Consider the following 22,563-nt stretch of genomic DNA (forward strand, 5'->3'; position numbering starts at 1 on the left):
GAGTGGGGACAGCAGAAGAGAGAGTGGGGGAGGCAGAGAGAGGGAGCAGATCTCAGCAGTACAGCTGGATGTTCCACAGGCTGCAGGAACTTGTTGGTGACATGCTTGTCTCTTGTGCAAAATTCAGTAGCTGCTCTGATACCCTTCTAGATGAGCTGGTGTGACCATGTGATTCATGAGGTCATGCTGAGCTCCCCTCTCCCGGTGTAGAAGCCTGAGCTCGTGTGCTGAGAATATAAAGAGGCTTCCAGACTTAGTGACTCCCAGAGTAAAGACCTCTCAGTATCCCTATGCCTTCCTCTGGTTCCTGTGCTCACACTACCAAGGGACACCCCTGAGCAGTGCCATTGAAGCAGCTCTCTCCAGAGTCGCATTAAATATTCCACAGTTATTTGTCTTACTGTTTCAAAAATGTTCATGAGGACCACGTGCCCTCCAATAAATTTGGAGTGGGCGATTCTGTCCTTTGTAGGGTGGTTTAACAGCAGGAAATTGCCCTTCCCAGATTCAGACTGTGTCTATGTCCCTCACAGGACTCTGAGCTAACCTCAAAATCTGTGGCCCAAATGCTGGCATAGAGTGACAATCAGACTCTTCTTGTTGATGTGAGCAGTTCCCGTCAATGTCTAGATTTTGGAAATTAGGGTGAGGGGGCAGCACCATGACCCGAGAAAAACCAGGACACAGTCATGGCCTCTAACCTGATCTCATTGCCAGCTCTCTTCTCTGCTCCAACTTCAGCTTTGGGGTTCACAGGGTCTTACTCCTTGCTGTTTGAGTCCAGATGAGGCTGGCCTCTACCCAGTGGCTTTGGGCATTTCATGGTTACTTTCTCTTCTCTTTATGTCCAGTCTGGAATGCAGATGAATTTCCTGTCGGGTAGCTATGATTGCTGGGAGGCTGCCTAGAGTGGAACAGAATATCTGCTCTACATTAGCCTTGAAGCTCAGGGACGCCCTTCAGGTGTATGGATTCAGCTTTTGTAGTGTCTACCATACACTGCACACAATGAAATCATGGAATCTACAGGACTCTATATGAGCATACCATATACTACAGAGCTGACTTTACCACACAAGATCAAAGGCAGGTAGGAAACTTTGTGCTCACAGTTGACACACTGACAGAGATCTAAGTACTTATCAAATGAATTTCCCTTGCAACCAATGTGATGTGTATAGATATGTATTCACCACAGCTGGTCCTATATTTCCTGTTGGAGCAAGGAGAAGCCTAATCTCTCCAGCTTGCCAATGATCAAATACATCTAGAGATATATGTGGAAGGAGAAGGTAGCCATGGAAGGTCTGCTGTGGGAGAACAGTGTCCCAGTGACAGTAAAGACACAGCTTGTGCTCCTCTTAACCTTGCCCCTCATAAGCCAGCAGCATCACTGTGTTCTGTGATGGATGCAGAGCTTCATCCCACATGACTGCAGAATTGGAGCTGGTGTTCAAGATGGTCACCCTGTGTGGGACAACACAGAACTGCTAACTGTGACCTGGACTAATGTTAGGCTTGGTCACCATAGGATGCCATTGTCTACAGAGTTAGTCCACAATTATTCCTGAGCACCCACCCCTTGTGTCTGCCATGTATGGTGTCTTCTACTTTCAGCTTCCCTGACAGATAACATGCTGACCTTATCTTATGTAGGTGAGACTCAGGACTCACACAAATTCAGATACCACCATCCATGATCCTCAGGTCCCCATGCTATTGAGGTTGGTCTGTGCTGAAGATAGAACAATAGGTTCCTTTTCTTTCTTGAGATCAGCTATGGCTTTCTTGGCAATAGAATGAGGTGGGTATAGGCAGAGGTGTAGACCTGGTCTGAGAGTCTGTGTGTGCAAGTCTTGGCTCCAGCAAGTTCTGTGTCTTGTGAAGTGTGAGGTCTGGGTTTGCTTGTCTTTCCTCCTCTTCCATATCTGTTATCAGGACAGTGTGTGGGTGTCTATAGTTGGGGTCACTCTGCTGGGGAGGATGCTCTGCATGATTGAGCTGGGACTTGCAGTCTCCAGTGGCCAATTAGGGAGGCTTTATCCTCTGTGGCATCTGGGACCAAACTAAATGGCCTCCAGAGGTATACCAGAGACACTGGACAATCTCTGCCTCATAACCACCCTCTTGTGGTGAGTTGGCAGGAAGCCTGGGATTCTGAGGAACCTGGGGAGACTCCATCAGGAGTTTGACAGATGACTCAGAGGGATCCTAGTCCAGTGTCCATCATTAAAGCCGTTACCCGAGTGGGTCATCAGGGCCTCCTGACCACAACATTTCTTCCTCTAAGTTCCTGGCTATACTGATATGAGGAAAGGAGGTAGGGAGTCCTGTATGGGGCTATTTAGCCTCCTCCTCCCACAACCAAGAGTCAGCCTTCTCTGTCCATTGACCCTTTAGTACCATCAGGAGCCTAGGGAGATGGTCTCAGTTCTCTTTCTGTGTCTTTGTGGTTATTTTAATTTAACACAAATCCTACTTAAAGGATTAAGAATTCAAGCCAATATATAATGATCCCAACCAAACGGATAGCTCTTCTCTTTGGTGGGTGACACTTTCTTCTCTGGGTGGTGAGGTCTGACTCCCACCCATGCCTTCACTCTGCATTCACCATCTGCTGTCTTTGTGAGGATGGCCCACAACACTCTCTCCTTCTGCACTGATAATGTCCTTGACAGTTCATTGTGGGCAACTACTTGGTCAGTGCTTGGGTTTGATGCCTCCACTGAGTTCTCCATTATCTTATCTCACCACTCCCTGCCACTTTCTTGATTCCTTTCTACAAACAATTCCTCCTCTCCCTTCATTTTCATGTATGTGTGAGTGTGTATATGTGTGGTTTTTTTTTGTGTGTGTGCACATGTGCGCACGCATTCCAAGGACTTTTATTAAGCTTGCTTACGTGCCTATGTTTGGGTTGTGGTTATTTACTTGATCAAGGCCAACTTATCCATGGCTGAGACTGATACTCCTAACAGTATTTGAAAGTTATTAAGAGTCCTCAATAGGTCTCTCTTAATTCGTGCCTTTTGTGTTCTAATTTTCTTAAACCTATTTATAATCTAGGCAACTGACAGAATCTCCACTCTGTATTTTTTCAGGAGCAACTTGTAATCCCCAGTTTGGCAATGCTTTCTTTACTTCTTTAAACATTCTTTCTAAAGTATCTATGTTTGAATCAGACAGCAAAATGCCATCAATGTAATGGTAAGCTATATATTTAGGAAATTATTTACATATTATTTCTAATGGCTGACTTACAAAGTATTGGCATAGGGTGGGGCTATTGAGCATGCCCTATGGAAGGATGGTCCACTGGTTGAGAATTATTATAAGCAGGCACTGTGAAGGCAAATTTTTCTCTGTTCTTTTTTTGGTAAAGGTATAGTAAAGAAACAATCTTTCAAATCAATAACTATAAGAAGCCATCCTTTTGGTAAGAGAAGGCAGAGGAATTCCAGATTATAGAGGGCCCATATGTCGAATTACCTTATTGACAGCTCTTAGATCTGTCTCCATTCTTCATTTACCTGATTTTTTTTAAACAATAAATACCAGAGAATTCCAAAGGCTGGTTAATTCTTCAATATGGTAAGCATCTAGTTGCTCCTGTACTAGCTGTTTCTAAAGCCTGCAGTTCATCTTCTATTAACGTCCACTGTTTTAACCCATATTGGTTTCTTTGTTAACCATTTAAAGTTAGGGCTGTTGGTACCTCTAAAGGTTTAATAGTTGCTTTGTGTTCTTGTACAGCCCGAATAGCTGGTGACCTTTGTATATAGTACCTTATAATATCCTTACCTAAATTATGAGTTTCTGGGACTGCTGGAATGTTAATCTAGGTATTCCATTGCTGCAGCAAGCCATGACCCAATAAATTTACTGCAATATTAGTCACATATGGCCTCAGCCTTCCTCTCTGTCCTTCTGGCCCTATGCAGTCAACACATCTCATGCTTCATTTCATTTGAGATAAGGTTCCAATTCCTAATAATTGAACATCTGCTTCTTGAAGAGGTCAATCTGGATGCCAAGATTCTAGAGTAATGATACTCATGAATACCCATGTCAATCAAACCCACAGTTACAATACTATTTATACATACTCCTAGTTTTGGTTTTTGATCATTTATAGAATTCTGCCAGAATATAGGTTTTCTACTTCCTGATGGAATTTTTAATTATCCTCCATGTTTATTTCATCATATAGAATAGTATACTTCTTTACAAAAGGCTCTAGATTTTTTTATTTTTCCTGGTGAGATATGTTCTCCACAGTAATTGGGTATAACTGGATTGCTTTTGACTTGGGGTCCTGCAAGAGGTACCCCCAATGAAGTATGATTTTTTGGGTTGCCTTCTCTGTCTTTTTTTTTTATCTGCATTCATTGGTGCAATGTTGGGCTTTGCCACACCTTCTACATATACTTGAATCCTGAGTCTTCCTGTTTTTACCATTCTGACAGGAGATATTTTTCCTAGGAATTTCTTGTCTACAATACCTTCTCAGATGTCCTATTCTACCACAATTGAAACATTTGGCATTTTGATGTCTCCTCATTCCTTTGTAAACTGCTTCCTCTACCCAAGATTCAGTATTACAGTCAAATGTCTCAATGTTCATTGTATGCAGGATCCATTCATTGATTGGTGCTGATCTAACCTTCAAAGCCCCAAGTTTCTTTTTGAATTCTAAGTTGGCATTTTCAAAAGCCAAGACTCAAAAAGTACCTGCCTAGCTTCTGTGTCTGCTACTCCTATTTGTACTGCCTTAGTTAATCTTTGTAAAAGGTCACCACTAAAGGGTTCTCTCTGACCCTGTTTAATCCTGGTATTTGATTTAATTTGTTTTCCTGGTTCTTGAAACATGTCTCAAGCATTTAAGACTGCTTTGTGGCATAGGGACAAGATTTGGTCACTGTAAAAATCTTGAGCCTGTGGGTCAGCATAAGTGCCCTCACCAAGAATTTGATCTTGGGAAGTTTCAAGTCCTTTTGCTTTTCCCTGTTGTTCTAAAATTTTAGCCTCTTCCCTGAAATAATATTTATACATCAGTTGAGGCCTGTCATCCAGGATTGCTGACACTAACTGAAGCCAATCATGTGACATCGCCTAAATGTTAGAAGCCCATGTCTTTATCATCTCCCTAACAAATGCAGAATGCAAGCCATAAGTTACAACAGCTTGCTTAATGTTTTTTTTTTTTTTTTTTTGCTCATTCCTTTTTATAGATATCCATGTACCTTCTTTGGATACTTTTGTGTCTTTAGAACTTGATGCTTTGTCAGAGTAGATTACAGGATAGGAAGCTAAAACCCTGAGTACGTCATCTCTGACAGCTAATAGTGATGTTGAATCCTGTCCTTGTACCTTCTTTTTCAGATCATCTACTCCAATGATTTCCTCAATTCAAATCTTTTTACTAGTGTCTTTTGTAAAGCCTAAATCTCCTGTCCTGTATATATTTCTAGTGATTTCATTGAGGCACATAGCCACTGGCCCTCATTCTGTACATGTACAAGGTCTGAAGTTTTTCCTTCAAAGATAACATCTCATCCTCGGACGTTATTTGAATAGTATTCAGATTGCTGGAGGTATACTCTAGCTTGTAACCTATCATGACTTTTAACAGATTTTGATTGTCAAATTCAACAGTATGAATTGTTTCAGTTAATTTCTCAGTATCCTTTGACATGGACTCAATTTTGCCTGTCAAATTAATGTTACCCTTTTCAATAGTATTAACTCTTATCTGGTAACTTTTGATTTTCAATGGTATTAATCCTGTCAGCTAGCTTTTCATTATTAGTCTGTAAAGACTGTATTATTTCCAAAAGTTCCTCATTCTTGGCTTTGTTATCAAACTGTTTTCTTAAGGATATAATATGAAGAAAAAAACTGAGTTCCAATATCCAATAAATAGATGTATCACAGTAAGTATGTAAACCTTGCAGTATACAATCCACAGTATTCGCAAAAAAGTTACTAAAAGTTTCAATGGTAATGTTATAGCGCAATTATATAACTTTTGAGTTTATTGATCTATTACTAAATAAAATATTTTCCTGGTATGAGGTCTGGTAAATTATTTTAGGTGTCATAATCTTTATTGTCCAGCAGGTGCTGTGTTTGCAGGGTCATAACTAAAGGCACAACCTGGTGTCATGAATAGTCCTGAGCCACTGTGGCTTTCTCAGCCCTGTACTGGTTAAATACTGAGAAATATGCTTTGTTTGACAAATTGAAAGCAATTAAATCAATTCCGTACATGGAGCAAAATGCCCAGAACTCACAGGCAGGGAGCATAAACTGAAAGCTGTGCAAGTTAGCACATGGCAGGGAACCATGGCATGGAATGTGGTAGTGGGGACAAGAGGCATGCGTGTGCTTAAGAAATTTCCAAGTCTTTGATGTAGGGGTTCTACAAAAAACAACTTAGGCCAAAGCAAGCCAAACAGGTGGAGGCGCAAGTCTTTTTAGCTGTGTATCTTTCCCTTTAAGTTGGTCCAACCAGTAGGTGTGGAGTCCGGATCCACTTGGGCGCCAAATGAAGAAGGACACTTAAAAGAAATCCGACACTAGCTCAGAATTGAGTATAATAGAAGGTTATTGATTTAGGGGTAGATTCACAGATCACAATTCTCTGCTTGAATGGGGAACAACAACCAAATCCAGCAGCCTGAAAGAGGCCTCATGCGTGCTTTTCATTGACATATATAGTATAAAAGCTATGCCCAAGTGGGCAGGTAACTTAAAGGCTACTGGTGGTAGAAATTCCTACAGCATTTGAACATATAGAACAAATGTTCTTGTAGCATGATTGAGCATCCTTTGTGTACATGCCCAAGAGTGGTATTGCTGGGTCCAGAGGTAGATTGACTCTCAGTTGTCTGAGAAACCACCATACTGATTTCCAGAGTGGTTGTACATATCAAACCCACCCCTGTACAAGGCCTATGAATGTAATGACAGCTGCTGAGATTTGACAGTACACTGGCAGTGCTATGCATGACAACATCCCACATACTGCCCCCAATCTGAATTTTACATTAATCCTCTTTTTCTATAATGTTCCTGGAGCCTTGGAGCAGATAATAGAGATTCCCATTTGAGCCTGAGCCCTCAACAGTTGCTTATTCTTGGTATGTTGTCCAGCTATGAAGTCTCTGCAATACTCACAGTGCGTTGTTCATAATGTGTCTGTCAAATTGCCTTTTAATTATTTAAGTTCATAGATTATAGGCAGATGATGATTGCTAAAGGAAAAGCCAAGTCATGGTCTCAAGTGGTACAGCCTATAGCAAATTCTCACAGGCCTGTAAATACCACCCTCATTCCTCTATAGTAACGCTAATCAAACTCATCTGTTTGCTCCTTAAAGGGGACAGAAAACTAGAGGTGGGAAGAGGAAGGGGATGGAGATCAACAAGAATGTGAGTAAAAAGAAAGGGCAATGGGGTGATTATGATCAAAACATGATATTTGCACACATAAGGATGTATAACTAGTGCATGTTCATGAGCTCCAATAAGACACATATGAGAAAATGAACATTATGTATCAACAATGTTTATGATTTAAAAAGAAAATCACCTGCATAACATGCTTAATGTTTTACCACACAATCTCAGAAATGGACAAAACAGGAGAACTGCAGGATGCTCAGAAACTGAAACTGGGAGGAAGAGCAAGCCTGCTTAGGTCTCCAGGGTAAGAACAGCATGATATCAGACACACAGGGAAGGGAGGTTCACAGGCAAGCCACATTTGTAGAGGGCTATTGTAATGTGGAGTTGGCTAAGGCTTCAGTCTTACTCAGAGAATAAATTAACACCTTGATATTGTCACAAGCTTCTGGAACAGGTTTTAATGAGTCACTGAACAGTGAATCTACCCACAGCTTCATCTATAACCCTGGTTGAAGGTTGGAGGGATATGCAAGGGGTCATTTGCATTTAGGTTCCTCAGGATTCTAGCAGCACACTATGATACCTCATGAGGAGGGCAGCATCATGAGCGGAGGAAGGTAGAGGCTATTGTAAAACAGAGGAGGAAGTCTACAGAGATTTTCTTTTAGCCCATCCACACACTAGATCAATATGAGGATGGGTCAACACACAGCTTCTAAAAGTCACATTCTTACATGCACAGAGGGAAGGTCTCATTAAATTCAGAGATGAAACAAAAGGAAAGAGTCATAGAGAAATATGCAATTATGTAGCTTCACTGGGAGATGTTGACAATGGTTCCCAAACCACGTTCTCGCCATAGTGCTCTGCCCTATGTCAAATTAAAGGGATTTGGTGTTCTTCTAACTATGGACCATTTGGTGGCAAAGAATGTGCCTTATTCTATAAATGTCTGCCTAATAATACACATTAAAGAAAGAGAAGTTAGATTGGAAAGAGATGTGTGTGTTGGTGAATATATTTGTGGATGAATACATCAATAAAAAGAAGTAAAAAACAAGAGGACAAAGAAAACAGAACAAGTAGATATAAATACCATAAGATAGTCTGTCTCCCAAGGATCCTTTTCTTCTACGATCCTAGCATAGTCCCTGATGGTGACACCAGCCACTCTTCTTCCTCAGACTGTGTCTCTGTCCCAGCCTCCTCAGGGCGTCCTTTACATCCTTGTTGCGCAGACTGTAGATGAGGGGGTTGAACATGGGGATCACCAGGGTGTAGATGATGGAGACCAACTTGCCCTGCTCCATGGATTCCATACCTCCTGGCTGTCCATATATTGCAAAACCAGTTCCATAAAACAAGGATACAGCTGTCATGTGGGAGCCACAGGTAGAGAAGACCTTGTGCCGCCCTGACCCTGACTGCATCCTGATGATGGTCACTGTGATGTAGCCATAAGAGATGATGATCACAAGAACAGTACACAGAATGATGAATCCAGAGATACCAAGGATGATAAGTTCATTGAGAGTTGTATCTGCACATGCAAGCTTGATCAGTGGGGGTATATCACAGAAGAAGGAGTCGATGTGGTTGGAGCTGCAGAAGGGCAGCTGGAATGTGAGGCTTGTCTGGACAATGGCGTTCAGGCAGCCAACACAGAAGGTACCCAGAACCAGACAGGCACAGGTTGCAGGGTTCATGTTCACAGAGTATCTTAAAGGACTGCAGATGGCCATGAAACGATCATAGGCCATCACAGCTAAGAGGAAAGCTTCAATGGCACCCAACAAGGAGAAAAGGAAGAGCTGAGTGGCACATCCCTCAAAGCTGATGACCTTGGAAGAGGAAAAAATGTTGGCCAGAGCATTGGGCACAATAACAGAAGAGAGGCAGAGGTCGACAAAGGACAGGTTCTTGAGGAAGAAGTACATGGGGGAGTGAAGGCTGGCATCCAGGGTGATGACCACGATCATGGTGAGGTTGCCCAGGACAGTCAGCACGTACAGAGGCAGGAAGACAGCAAAGAGCAGGGCCTGGGTCTCTGCGCCTCCCCCAAATCCCACCAGCACGAACCCCTGCAAGGACACTGCCGAGAGACTCCCATTTCTGTGGACTGGTTTGGCCATGAGTGGGGACAGCTGAAGAGTGAGTGGAGGAGGCAGAGAGAGGGAGCAGATCCCACTGGTACAGCCGGATATTCCACAGGCTGCAGGAACTTATTGGTGACCTGCTGTCCCTTGTGTAAAACTTCAGTAGCTGCTCTGATATCTTTCCAGATGAGCTGATTTGATCTGAAAAATAATTTCCTCAGATTTATTTAATTCATGAAGTTGTGCTGAGCCCCCCTGTGTGGAAGTCTGAGTTTGTACGTTGAGGATAAAAGGAGGCTTCCAGACTTAGTGACTCCCAGAGTACAGACAGCCTCTCAGTACCCCTATGCCCGCTTCTGGTTCCTCTGGTGACACTACCAAGGGACACCTTTAGCAGTGCCATTGAAGCAGCTGTCTCCTGAGTCCCATTAAATATTCCACAGTTATTCACTTTACTGATTTGAAAATGTTTCCAATGACCATTTGTCCTCCAAAAAATTGGGTTCGGTGATTCCTTCCTTTATAGATTGGTATCAGAATAATAAAATGCCCTTCCCAGAATCAGACTGTATTGTGCCCCTGACAGGACTCTGATCTCACCTTAGCAGTTGTGGCTCAAATGCTGGCACACAGTGACAATCAATATGCAGACTCTGCTTATTGATGTGACTGGTTCCTGCCAATGTCTAGATGTTGGAGATTATAGTGAGGGGGCAGCACCACATCCTGAAAAATCGAGGACTTGGGAACACACGTATATGGGACAAAGATTGGCCTCTAATCTGCCTCATTGACAACTCTGCTCCCTGCTCCATCCTCAGCTTTGGGTTTCAAGGGCCTTTCACTTTGCCATTTAAAACCATATGAGGCTGATATCTACCCAGTGTCTTTGGGCAATTCATATTCACATTTATTCGAATTATTTCTACTCTAGAATGAATACAAATGTCCTGTCGAGCTAGCTATGATTGCTACTGTTTTTCCCATGAGAAATCAGGGAGGTTGCCAGAGTTAGGAACCTGGCTAGGGAGGAAGGAATGTCTGTTCTACAGCATGCTCAAAGCTCAAGGACTTCCCACAGGTGTATGGATCCAGCTGTTGCACTGTCTACCATACACTGCATACAGTGATGTCATGGAATAGGAAGGGATCTATGTGAGCCCACCATATACTACAGAGCTGACTTTTCCACTGAAAGCTCAAAGGTATGCATGAAGAATTGTGCTCACACTTGACACACGTGACAGGGACATAAAACCTTACCACATAGGTTTTCCTTGTGATCAGTGTGATATGTATTGATATTTCTATGCCACAGTTGGTCCTATATTTCTTGTAGGGGCAAGGAGAAGCACAATTCCTCAAGCTTTCCAAGGATCAAATACATCCAGAGACATATGTGGAAGGAGAAGGTAGCCATGGAAGGTCTGCTGTGGGAGAACAGTGTTCCAGTGACAATAAAGACACAGCCTGTGCTCCTCTTAGCCTCACCCCTCCTAAGCCAGCAGTATCCCTGTGTTCCATGATGGATGCAGAGCTTCATCCCACATGACTGCAGAATTGGAGCTGGTGTTCAAGATGGTCACCCTGTGTGGGATGATGCAGAACTGCTAACTGTGACCTGGACTAATGGTAGGCTTGATCACCATAGGACGCCATTGTCTACAGAGTTAGTCCACAATTATTCCTGAGTCCCACCCTGATGTCTGCCATGTATGGCGTCTTCTACTGTTAGCATCCTTGACAGATAACATGCTGACCTTACCTTATCTAGGTGAGAATCAGGACCCACACAAAGTCAGATACCACCATCCACGCTCCTCAGGTCCCCATGCTATTGAGGCTGGTCTGTGCTGAATATGGACACCGTGGGTTCCTTTTCCTTCCTGACATCAGCTATGGCTTTCTGGACAGTAGAATGAGGTGGGTATAGGCAGAGGTGTAGACCTGGACTGAGAGTCTGTGTGTGCAATTCTTGGCTCCAGCAAGTTCTGTGTCTTGTGAAGTGTGAGGTCTGGGTTTGCTTGCCTTTCTTCCTCTTCCATATCTGTTATCAGGGTAGTGTGTGGGTGTCTATATTTGGGTTCACTCTGCTAGGGAGGATGCTCTGCATGGTAGAGCTGGGAATTGCAGTCTCCAGTGGCCAATTAAGGAGGCATGATCCTCTGTGGTATCTGGCACTCAAACTGAATGGCCTCCAGAGGTATACCAGAGACACTGGACAATTTCTTTCTCATAACCACTCTCTCCTGGTGAGTTGGAAGGAAGCCTGGAGACCTCAGAAATCCAAGGAGCTTCTGTCAGGGTATGGTAAATGACTCAGAGGGACCCATCATTAAAGCCATTATCTGTGTGGGCCATCAAGGCATCCTGGACACTTCCTCTTCCAACACCCTGGCTATACTGATATGAGGAAAGGAGGTAGGGAGTCCTGTATAGGGCTGTTGAGTGTCCTCCTCCCACAACCAAGAGTCAACCTTTTCAGTCCATTGACCTTTCAGTCCCATCAGGAGCCTGGGTAGATGAACTCAGTTCTCTTTCTGCACCTTTGTGGTTATTTTAATTTAACACAAATCCTACTTAAAGGATTAAAAATTCTAGCCAGTATGTAATAATCACAACAAAGGAATAGCTCCTCTTTAGTGGGTGACCCTTTCTTCTCTGGGTGGTGAGGTCTGACTCCCACCCATTCCTTCACTCTGCATTCTCCATCTGCTGTCTTTGTGAGGATGGCTCACAACACTCTCTCCTTCTGCACTGATAATGTCCTTGACAAGCTCATTGTGGGCGACAACTTGGTTAGTGCCTGGGTTTGATGCCTCCACTGAGTTCCTCCATTATCTTAACTTACCACTCCCTGCTACTTGCTTGTTTCTTTTCTACAAACAATTCCTCCTCCCCCTTCATTTCCATGTATGTGTGATTGTGTATGGGTGTGTGTCTTCTTGGAGGGTGTGTGTGTGTGTGTGTATGTGTTCCAAGGACTTTTGTTAGGCTTGCTTGCACATGCACATGTGGGGTTTGGTTATTTAATTGATGAAGGACAATTACCCATGGCTGAGACTGATTAATATGAATTCCTTTTCTCAGCAGTATTAATAGTCCATTGCTTCTATGGAAGGGATGGGGTCTCATAAGGTCCTCCCCATCAATGTACAATGTTGATTGAACCACACCTTGGCAGGTAGTCACACTTTTATTAGTTCATGACTACAGCAGCCATGTCAGTTCCAACAGACATTTCACAGCTCCTCCCCATCTTCTGGGTTTTATGCTCTTAATAGTTTTAGTACCTGCGTGATCCCTTCTGAAGGATTTTTGCTATTATTTAACTTTTTGGCAGTTATTTGGGAATCTTTATGGAAACAACCTCAAATCCAGAAAGCTCCTGGTGACACCTTAGTCACTCCTTTTGTCTCCACTCTCTGACGTGCCCAGATTTCTACAAAGTGATGTTTAATGAATTCTCCAGACAAGTTCCTGTGCAGCCATCTGTCTCCTTTCTTTTTTTAATTTTTAGGTTTTTTTTTAATTTATTAGAATTTTTAAAATCCAAGTTCCCACTCCCTCATTTCCTCTCATTCCTTCAATACACCCTCCCACACTACTCCCATCCAATCCTCTGAAAGCTCAGTTACATTGATTTGTGGAAGGTCTAAGGCCCTCCCTACTGCATCTAGGCTGAACAAGGTATACATTCAAAGACAATAGGATCTCAAAAGCCAGTACGTGCAGTAGGTTTAAATCCCGATGCCAGCCAGTGACACCTAAGTCTGGACAGTCATGAAACTGTCAACCACATTCAGAGACTAGTTTGGTTCTGTGCTTGTTCCTTCACAGTCCATCTGAAATTGTTGAGCTCCTATTAGCTCAGGTAAACTGTTTCAGTGGGTGAACCCATCATGGTCTTGACCTCTTTGCTCATATTCTCATTCCTTCCACTCTTCAATTGGACTTTGGGAGCTCAGTCCTCTGATCCAATGTGGGTCTCTGCCTCTGTTTCCATCAGTTTCTTGATGAAGGTTCTATGGTGATATTTTAGATATTCATCAATCTGACTACAGGGCAAGACCAGTTTGGGTGCCATCTCCTATATTGCTTAGGGTCTTATCTGGAGTCATCCTTGTGGATTCCTAGGAATTTCTCTAGATCCAGGTTTCTGCTAAACCTATAATGGCTTCCTCAATCAAGATATCTCTCTCCTTGCTCCCAACTCTGACCTTCTTTCACCTTGACTCTCCCATTCCCTCAAGTTCTCCTCAACCATCCCTTTCTCCTTTCTTCTTTCCTTTCCACCCTCTCTTCTTTCCCTACCCCCATGCTCCCAATTATGTTAAGCTATATTGTCTATTTCCACTTTCCAGGTGTATCTATATATGTTTTCCTTTGGGTTCACCTTATTATTTAGCTTCTCTAAGCTCTTGAAATATAGTCTCAATGTCCTTTGTTTATAGCTAGTATTCACTTATGAGTGAGTACATACCATATTCATCTTTTTGGGTCTAGGTTACCTCTCTCAGGATAGTGCTTTCTAATTCCATCCATTTGCATGCAGAATTCAAGATGTCTTTGCTTTTTACTGCTGAACAGTACTCTAATGTGTAAATTGCCACATTTTCTTTATTCATTCTTCATTTGAGGGGCATGCAGGTTGTTTCCAGGTTCTGCCTTTTACAAATAATTTGGCTTTGAATATAGTTGAACAAATTCTTTTGTAGTGTGATTGAGCATCTTTTGGGTGGAGAAGGATGCTTAAAAAATCGCATACTAGCTCAGAATTGTATATAATAAAAGGTTATATATTTAGGCGTAGACTCACAGATCACAGTCCTCTGCTGGAACTAGGAACAGCAACCGAATCACACAGCTGGAATAAAGAAAGGATGTGCACTTTGCATATGCATATAGTGTATAAGAAGCCACATCCAAGTGGGCGGGTATCTTAAAGGCTACTGGCAATAGGAATTCCTACAGCACCTCCTCCTTTTGTTTAAATAAGGAAGTTCCAAGCCTAATACAAAGTTATACATTAAGAACAAATATCAGGTATAAGAATTAGAATTACAACCACCATAAACATTATCAAGCAAGAAACACATGATAAATGTTTCAGTAATTATCCCATCCTAATGAGTTCAAATTTTGTATATAAATAACTTGGCCAAGTCATGAGAGGAAAGTAAGTATAACTATCTAGTCTTCAACCCCATCAAAGACCCAGGAAGGAAAATAATATTACTTGAGTAAACAAGAAGTACCATTAAGCAGTTTCCAAAATGTGCAAAAAATGACAGAAATAACTGGCTTCCTGAGCAATCACTCAAAGTATCATTTGCAATGTTGGAGCAACCAACTTTGGCTAAGGCCTAGAGTAATTGACAGACCATTTTTAGAGGCAGCAAAATTTTCAAACCTGTCTTACCCTGTCTTGGCAAGATTTGACAGTCTTTTTTTCTTGTATCCTGCTTGTCCTGTCCAGACATCATGCATTTTGTAAGTAGTTGATATTTAGGCAGTTACTTGACCAAAGGCCACTTTTGCCAAGAAGGAAACAAGCTCCAAGTGGAGTGTTTTTGGTGCTCATCATTCTTTCAGGAATAAATCAGCGCTGCCAGAGTAATTTTGTATCATTTCAACAGAACCCTAAGTTATTTAAATGCCATATTCTACAGCTCTTTGAAGTGATTGAAGATTTCCTATCTATGCAGAATACAATCTCTATGTATCTAAAGAACCTGATTAGTTTAACTATAAGTATGACAAACATGGATGACTATTGACCTATGAATCTTAATACCTATATAACGTAAAGACTAAGACTTCATATTAGACTATTAAACAATCTTTAAACACCTGTTCAACAAATGAGGACAACGATCTCAAAATGTAAACAGTGTATATGTATCTTGATCAAGATAGAAATGTATATTGCAATATGGTAAATAAACCCTAAAATTGTGTCAGTATACAAAATTTCTTAAGCAAAGGTAGTAGCATACATGCATACAATATAACAAATTAAGTTTGCCTAGATATACAAATATTATAGATGAAAACAGGAACATATTCAATATAATTTACATTTGTATCAATATCCAAGAATCTATACCAATGTAAATTGCCTATAAAAAATAACTCAAAAGTATTCACTCCATTATGCACTATTATTATTAGTGTGAGTGAGTGCAGACTAATCTATTATCCCATCCATTTTCCTCTTTTTTTCAAAGATATCCCTGGTGCTACATAAATTTCCTCCTAACCCCCAACACTATATCAATTATAATCAACCTTTAAGTGATGTCCCTAACACTGAGGACAAACCTTGCTGGGAGAGGATACATTGTCTTCTAGAATTACTTCCAGCTGTCATGGGGGCAATGTCTTTCTATGGGATCCTGTGAAAGTAAAATGATAGTTAAGTTCCATGATTACTGTAGAAGGAGGGGCCGCTTGTTGGATCCTGCCCATCTAGCTTATACCTGAAATAATCACACAAAAACTATATTAATTAAAACACACCTTGGCCCATTAGCTCTAGCATCTTATTGGCTAACTCTTACATATTAATTTAACCCATTTCTATTAAGCTGTGTATCATCATGTGGTAGTGGCTTGCTGGCAAAGTTTTGACATGTCTTACTCTGGGGGTAGCTACATAGCATCTCTCTGACCCTGCCTTTTTTCTCCCAGCATTCACTTAGTTTCACTCACCTAGCTGTGTTCTTTTGCCTATCACAGGCCAAGACAGTTTCTTTATTCATTAACCAATAAAAGCAACACATAGACAGATGAACCTCCCACACCAGACTACTGTCTGGTATAATTGCAAATAATCACTGAGTATTTGATAGGGTTTTCTGAGGTTACTATTTGGAGTTCTTTACAGAACATTGTCAAAAACTGCACCATTTCAGCTAACCAAGTAGGAACCATCTTGAGCATCTGGCACCCAAAACAGGTCTTATAGTTGTGTTATCAGCATCATGATATCACATCAACTGGGTGGAGTTGTTATTATGGGACCCCTTCTTTGTTCTGGAAACTTCAAAGGTTATTGCAGTAAAATTTATTCTTCATTGTGGAAAACTTAAACATTATTTTTATAGACAAATACAGAAGTATATATTCAATTAAAGAAATGATAGAAACAAAAATAGGTATGAAGAAAAGTAAGTTTTTTTTCTAAATTCTTTCTTCTTTCTATCCCATACCGGACAACTCTTGATATGAGACAAAAACTCTTTTAGCAACATGCTTGGATTTAGAGAATGACAGAGTTATTGTCCAACTCCAAAGTCAGTTCTATATATTCACAAATATATACATTTAAATGTATATGTGTTTTCACCTGTCCTTACAAGTCATATTCCTTTTTCTTGATGATCCTTATTGAGTAGTTATTTTTTTCTTTCAGCACACAAACATCCAGGGTCTCTTGAATTGTTGAAAATGTGTATTTTCCTGTAAAGACAAGAACAGAACCCTGCCCCAAGCCTATATGGTTTCCTTACCACCTGTATGAATGTCACTGTTGTGGATCAGCTGTATTTTCTCTTACTCAAGAGATTTCTCCTTTTCAAAGTGAATCTTTATTAATTTTGATGGTTTCCATAGTTTTTCTTCTCCTGTAGAAACAAGAGCAAAATCTCTTGCCCAACATAGCACATCTCCTGGCTTCCACTGTGAGGTCAACACATCCTTGAAATACACCAGCTGATTTAATTCAGAAGACTTTTCTATTATCCAATGTTTTTCTGCTGCAGTTGTCCCTTTCTCATTAGTGCTGAGAAAATTCAAGGTTAATAAAGCATTATATAATCTCTTTCTGGAGTTATTTTATCTCCCTTTCTGTTTGTTTAATATATCCTTTATAGTTTGATTTGATCTTTCTACAACAGCCTGACTTGTAGGATTGTGTGGTATGCCTGTAATATGTGTTCTATTATAATAAGAAAAAACTCATTATTTTAGAAACATATGCTAGACCATTATCTGTCTTTATTTGTGCAGGTACTCCCATGATGGCCATAACTCCTAATAAATGTGTGATTACTGAATCAAGCTTTTCTGAGCTTAAAGCAGTAGCACATGGAAAATCTCAATAATGTCATTGGTGTGGTGTACATATTTTAATTTTCCAAATTCTGTAAAGTGGACCACATCCATCTTCCAGCTTTCAATCCTTTGAGAATTCTTTGCGTTAGTCCCTGCAGGTATCAGTATATAGTCATAGAAAGGTCAAGTAGGACATCTCTTTATAATCTCATCAGCTTGTTGCCATGTAATAGAAAACACTTTTTTTAAACCTTAGCTATTGGAATGATGTTTCTTATGGAATTCAGAGGCCTTCAACACACTTTCAACCAGTAATCAACCAATGTCTATATTACCTTGTCCTAGAGGACTTTGCAGACCTGTATGGGATTGGAGTTGTGTTGTGTATATGGTACAAAGCCTATTCCTGATTATATCTTGAATCTGTATGAGCAGTGAAGTCAATTCTCTATTATCTGATATAAATTCAGCAGTTTCAATATGCAAAACAACTCTTCTGCATATTGTGAATCAGTAACTATCTTGAGAGGTCCTTTAAAATCCCTTTGCACCATGAGAATAGCATAGAGTTATGCCTTTTGGACATAATTATAAGGCCTTTGTCCTACCTTACTTAATTATTCTGATTTGTAACATGCCTTTCCTAATTTCTTTGTATCAATATAGAATGGAAGGGCTCCAGGTAGTAGTGTGTTCCATACATGTGGGGACGAATTCAAGTAGTTCTTTTAAGAGTTGTCGATATGTCTCTCATGATTTGTACCTTTTGTGTTCTAATTTTCTTAAACCTATTTTATAACCTGGGTAAGTGACAAAATCTCCACCTGTATTTTTTCAGGAGCAATTGTAATCCCTATTTTGGCAACACTTCCTTTACTTCTTCAAATGTTCTTTCTAAAGTATCTATGTTTGAATCAGATAGCAAAATACCATCCATGTAATGGTAAGTTATAGATTTAGTGATGTGGGAAGGTCATTGGTTAATAATAAAGAAACTGCTTGGCCCGATAGGTCAGAACATAGGTGTGTGGAGTAAACAGAACAGAATGCTGGGAGGAAGAGGCAGTGAGGTAAGATGCCTCAGACAGACGCCATGCCTCTCCTCTCCAGGGCAGACATGATGAAGCTCTGACCCAGGATGGACGTAGGCTAGAATCTTCCTGATAAGCGCACCTCATGGTGCTACACACATTAATAGAAATGGGCTGAGCAGTGTTTATATGAATACAGTTTGGGTGTCGTTATTTTGGGGCATAAACTAGCCAGGCAGCTGGGAGCCAGGTGGCAGGACGCCAGCCCGCAGCTCCCACAACAATTTAGGAATTTTTTTTATGTGTTATTTCCAATGGGTGATTTACAAAGTATTGGAATAGGGTGGGGCTATCCTGTGGAAGGATGGTCCACTGGTATTTCTTAGTAGGTTGAGAATTATTATAAGTAGGCACTGTGAAGGCAAATTTTTCTCTGTTCTTTTTTTGTAAAGGTATAGTAAAGAAACAATTTTTCAAATCAATACTATAAGAGGCCAAAAATTTAGTAATAGAGAAGACAGAGGAATTCCAGATTGTAAAGGGCCCATAGCTTGAATTATCTTATTGACAGCTTTTAGATCTGTAACCATTTTTAATTTTTCTGATTTTTTTTAAACAGTAAATACCGGAGAATTTCAAGGGCTGGTTGATTCTTCAATATGGTGAGCTTCTAGTTGCTTCTGTAACAGCTGTTTTAAAGCCTACAGTTTATCTGCTATTAACGTCCACTCTTTAACCCATATTGGTTTCTTAGATAACCATTTAAAGTTAGAGTTGTTGGTTCCTCTAAAGTTATGATAGCTGTTTTGTGTTCTGGTACATCCGGAATTGTTGGTGACCTTTGTGTATAGTACCTTATAATATCCTTACCTAAATTATGAGTTTCTGGGACTGCTGGAATGTTAATCTAGGTATTCCATTGCTGCAGCAGCTCATGACCCCATAAATTTACTGCAATATTAGCCACATATGGCCTCAGCTTTCCTCTCTATCCATCTGGCCCTATGCAGTCAATAAATCTCATGTTTCATTTCACTTGAGATAGGCATCCAATTTCTAATAACTGAATATCTGCCTCCTGAAGAGGCCAATTTGGATGCCAAGATTCTAGAGTAATGATACTCATGAATACCCGTGTCAATCAAACCCACAGTTACAATACTATTTATACATACTCCTAGTTTTGGTCTTTGATCATTTATAGAATTCTGCCAGAATATAGGTTTTCTACTTCCTGATGGATTTTTTTTATTATCTTCCATGTTTATTTCATCATATAGAATAATATAGTTTTTTGCAAAGGCTCTAGATTTTTAAATTTTTCCTGGTGAGACATGTTACCACAGTAACTAGGCATTACTGGACTGCTTTTGATTTGGGGGCCTGCAAGAGTCCCCCCAAGGAGTTTCCTTATGGTATCAGGTTGCTTTGTCTCTCTTTTTTTGATCTGCATTCATAGGTCCAATATCTGGCTTTTCCACACCTCCTGATCTTGCCACTCCTAGAGGAGTTATTATTTCTAGGAATTTCTTGTCTACAATCTCTTCTCAGATGTACTATTCTACCACAATTGAAACATTTGGCATTTTGATGACTTTTCATTCCTTTCAAAATTGCTTCCTCTACTCAAGATTCAGTATTATAGTCAAATATCTCAATGTTCATTGCATGCAGGATCCATTCATCCATTGGTGCTGATCTAACCTTTAAAGGCCCAAGTATCTTTTTGCATTCTAAGTTTGCATTTTCAAAAGCCAGAGATTCAATAAATACTTGTCTAGCATCTGGATCTGTTATTCCTATTTGTACTGCCTTAGTTAGTCTTTGTGAAAAGTCACTAAAGGGTTCTCTCTGACCCTGTTTAATCCTGATACATGATTTAATTAGTTTTCCTAATTCTTGAAACCTGTCTCAAGAATTTAAAGGTGATTTGTGGCATAGGGACAAGATCTGTTCACTGTAAAGAGCTTGAGCCTGTGAGTCAGCATAAGTGCCCTCACCAAAAATTTTATCTTGGGAAGTTTCAAGTCCTTTTGCTTTTCCCTGTTGTTCTAAAATTTTAGCCTCTTCCCCGAAATAACATTTAAACCTCAGTTGAGGCCTGTAATCCAGGATTGCTAAAACTAAACTGAAGCCAGTCATGTGGCATCACCTTAATGCTAGAAGCCTATGTCTTTATCATCTCCCTAACAAATGCAGAATGTAATCCATAAGTTATGACAGCTTGCTTAATTTTTTTTTTTAGCTCATTCCTTTTTATAGATATTCATGTACCTTCTTTGGATACTTTTGTGTCTTTAGAACTTGGTGCTTTGTCAGAGTAGATTACAGGACAGGAAACTAAACCCCTGGGTAAGTCATTTCTGACAGCTGCTAGTGATGTTGTATCTTGTCCTTGTACCTTCTTTCCCAGATCATCAGCTCCAATAATTTCCTCAATCGTTTCAAATATTTTTACTAGTGTCTTTTTTCAAGTCTGAATCTTCTGTCCTGTATGTATTTCTAGTGATTTTATTGAGGCATATAGCCTCTGGTCCTCATTCTGTACATGTGATTCCAAGGTCTGAAGTTTTTCCTTCAAAGATAACATGCCATCCTTGGATGTTATTTGGATAGCATGCAGATTTTCTTCCTGGAGAGATACTCTATCTTGTAACATATTATAACTTTTAACAGATTTTGATGGTCAAATTCAACAGTATGAACTCTTTCAGTTAATTTCTCAGTATCCTTTGACATGGACTCAATTTTGCCTGTCAAATTAATGTTAATAGTATTACTTTTTATAGTATATACTTTTCAATAGTATTGATTTTTTTCTGGTACCTTTTACTTTTCAATGATATTAATACTGTCACCTATCTGTTCATTATTAGTCTGTAAAGACTGAATCATTTCTAAAAGTTCCTCATTTTTGGCTCTGTTATCAAACCATTTTCTTTCTTTTTTATTGAAAAAATTTCTGCCTCCTCCCCCATTTCCCTCCCCCTCCCCCCACCTCTCCCCCTCTTCCCACTCCCCTCCCCCTCCCTCACCAGTCCAAAGAGCAGTCAGGGTTCCCTGCCCTGTGGGAAGTCAAAGATCCTCCCCCCTCCATCCAGGTCTAGGAAGGTGAGTATCCAAACTGGTTAGGCTCCCACAAAGCCAGTACATGCAGTAGGATCAAAACCCAGTGCCATTGTCTTTGGCTTCTCATCAGTCCTCATTGTCCACCATGTTCAGAGAGTCTGGTTTGATCATATGCTCCATCAGTCCCAGTCCAACTGGCCTTGGTGAGCTCCCATTAGATCAGCCCCACTGTCTCAGTGGGTGGGTGCACCCCTCAAGGTCCTGACTTCCTTGCTCATGTTCTCCCTCCTTCTGCTTCTCATTTGGACCTTGGGAGCTCAGTCCGGTGCTCCAGTGTGGGCCTCTGTCTCTATCTCCATCCATCGCCAGATGAAGGTTCTATGGTGATATGCAAGATATTCATCAGTATGGCTATAGGATAGGGCCATTTTAGGTTCCCTCTCCTCAGCTGCCCAAGGAACTAACTGGGGACATCTCCCTAGATACCTGGGAGCCCCTCTAGAGTCAAGTCTCTTGCCAACCCTAAGATGGCTTCCTTAATTAAGATATATACTTCCCTGCTTCCATATCCACCCTTCCTTTATCCCAACCATCCCATTCCCCAAGTACCCCCCTCACGCTCCCCTTCTCACTTTTCTCTCCCCATCTCCCCTTATCCCCATCCCACCTCACCCCCAAGTTCCCAATTTTTGCCTGGGAATCTTGTCTATTTCCAATATCCAGGAGGATAACTATATGTGTTTCTTTGGGTTCACCTTCTTATTTAGCTTCTCTAGGACCACAAATTATAGGCTCGATGTCCTTTATTTATGGCTAGAAATCCATTATGAGTGAGTATATCCCATGTTCATCTTTTTGGGTCTGGGTTACCTCACTCAGGATAGTGTTTTCTATTTTCAT

General features: G+C 40.8%; 1 protein-coding gene across 1 annotated transcript; it reads right to left on the bottom strand.

Moving 5' to 3' along the window:
- Window positions 1-8,548: 8,548 nt before the first annotated feature.
- On the bottom strand, window positions 8,549-9,541 carry LOC130869271 (olfactory receptor 12-like). The gene has a single exon (XM_057761274.1). It carries the CDS (start codon window positions 9,539-9,541, stop codon window positions 8,549-8,551), a length of 993 nt encoding a protein of 330 aa, XP_057617257.1.
- Window positions 9,542-22,563: the final 13,022 nt, after the last annotated feature.

Source organism: Chionomys nivalis, chromosome 2 (assembly GCF_950005125.1).
Source record: "Chionomys nivalis chromosome 2, mChiNiv1.1, whole genome shotgun sequence".
Taxonomy (NCBI): Eukaryota; Metazoa; Chordata; class Mammalia; order Rodentia; family Cricetidae; genus Chionomys; species Chionomys nivalis.

Excerpts from the sequence above, each read along its gene's own strand:
- LOC130869271 (XM_057761274.1), bottom strand. The coding sequence starts at position 9,541 with ATGGCCAAACCAGTCCACAGAAATGGGAGTCTCTCGGCAGTGTCCTTG.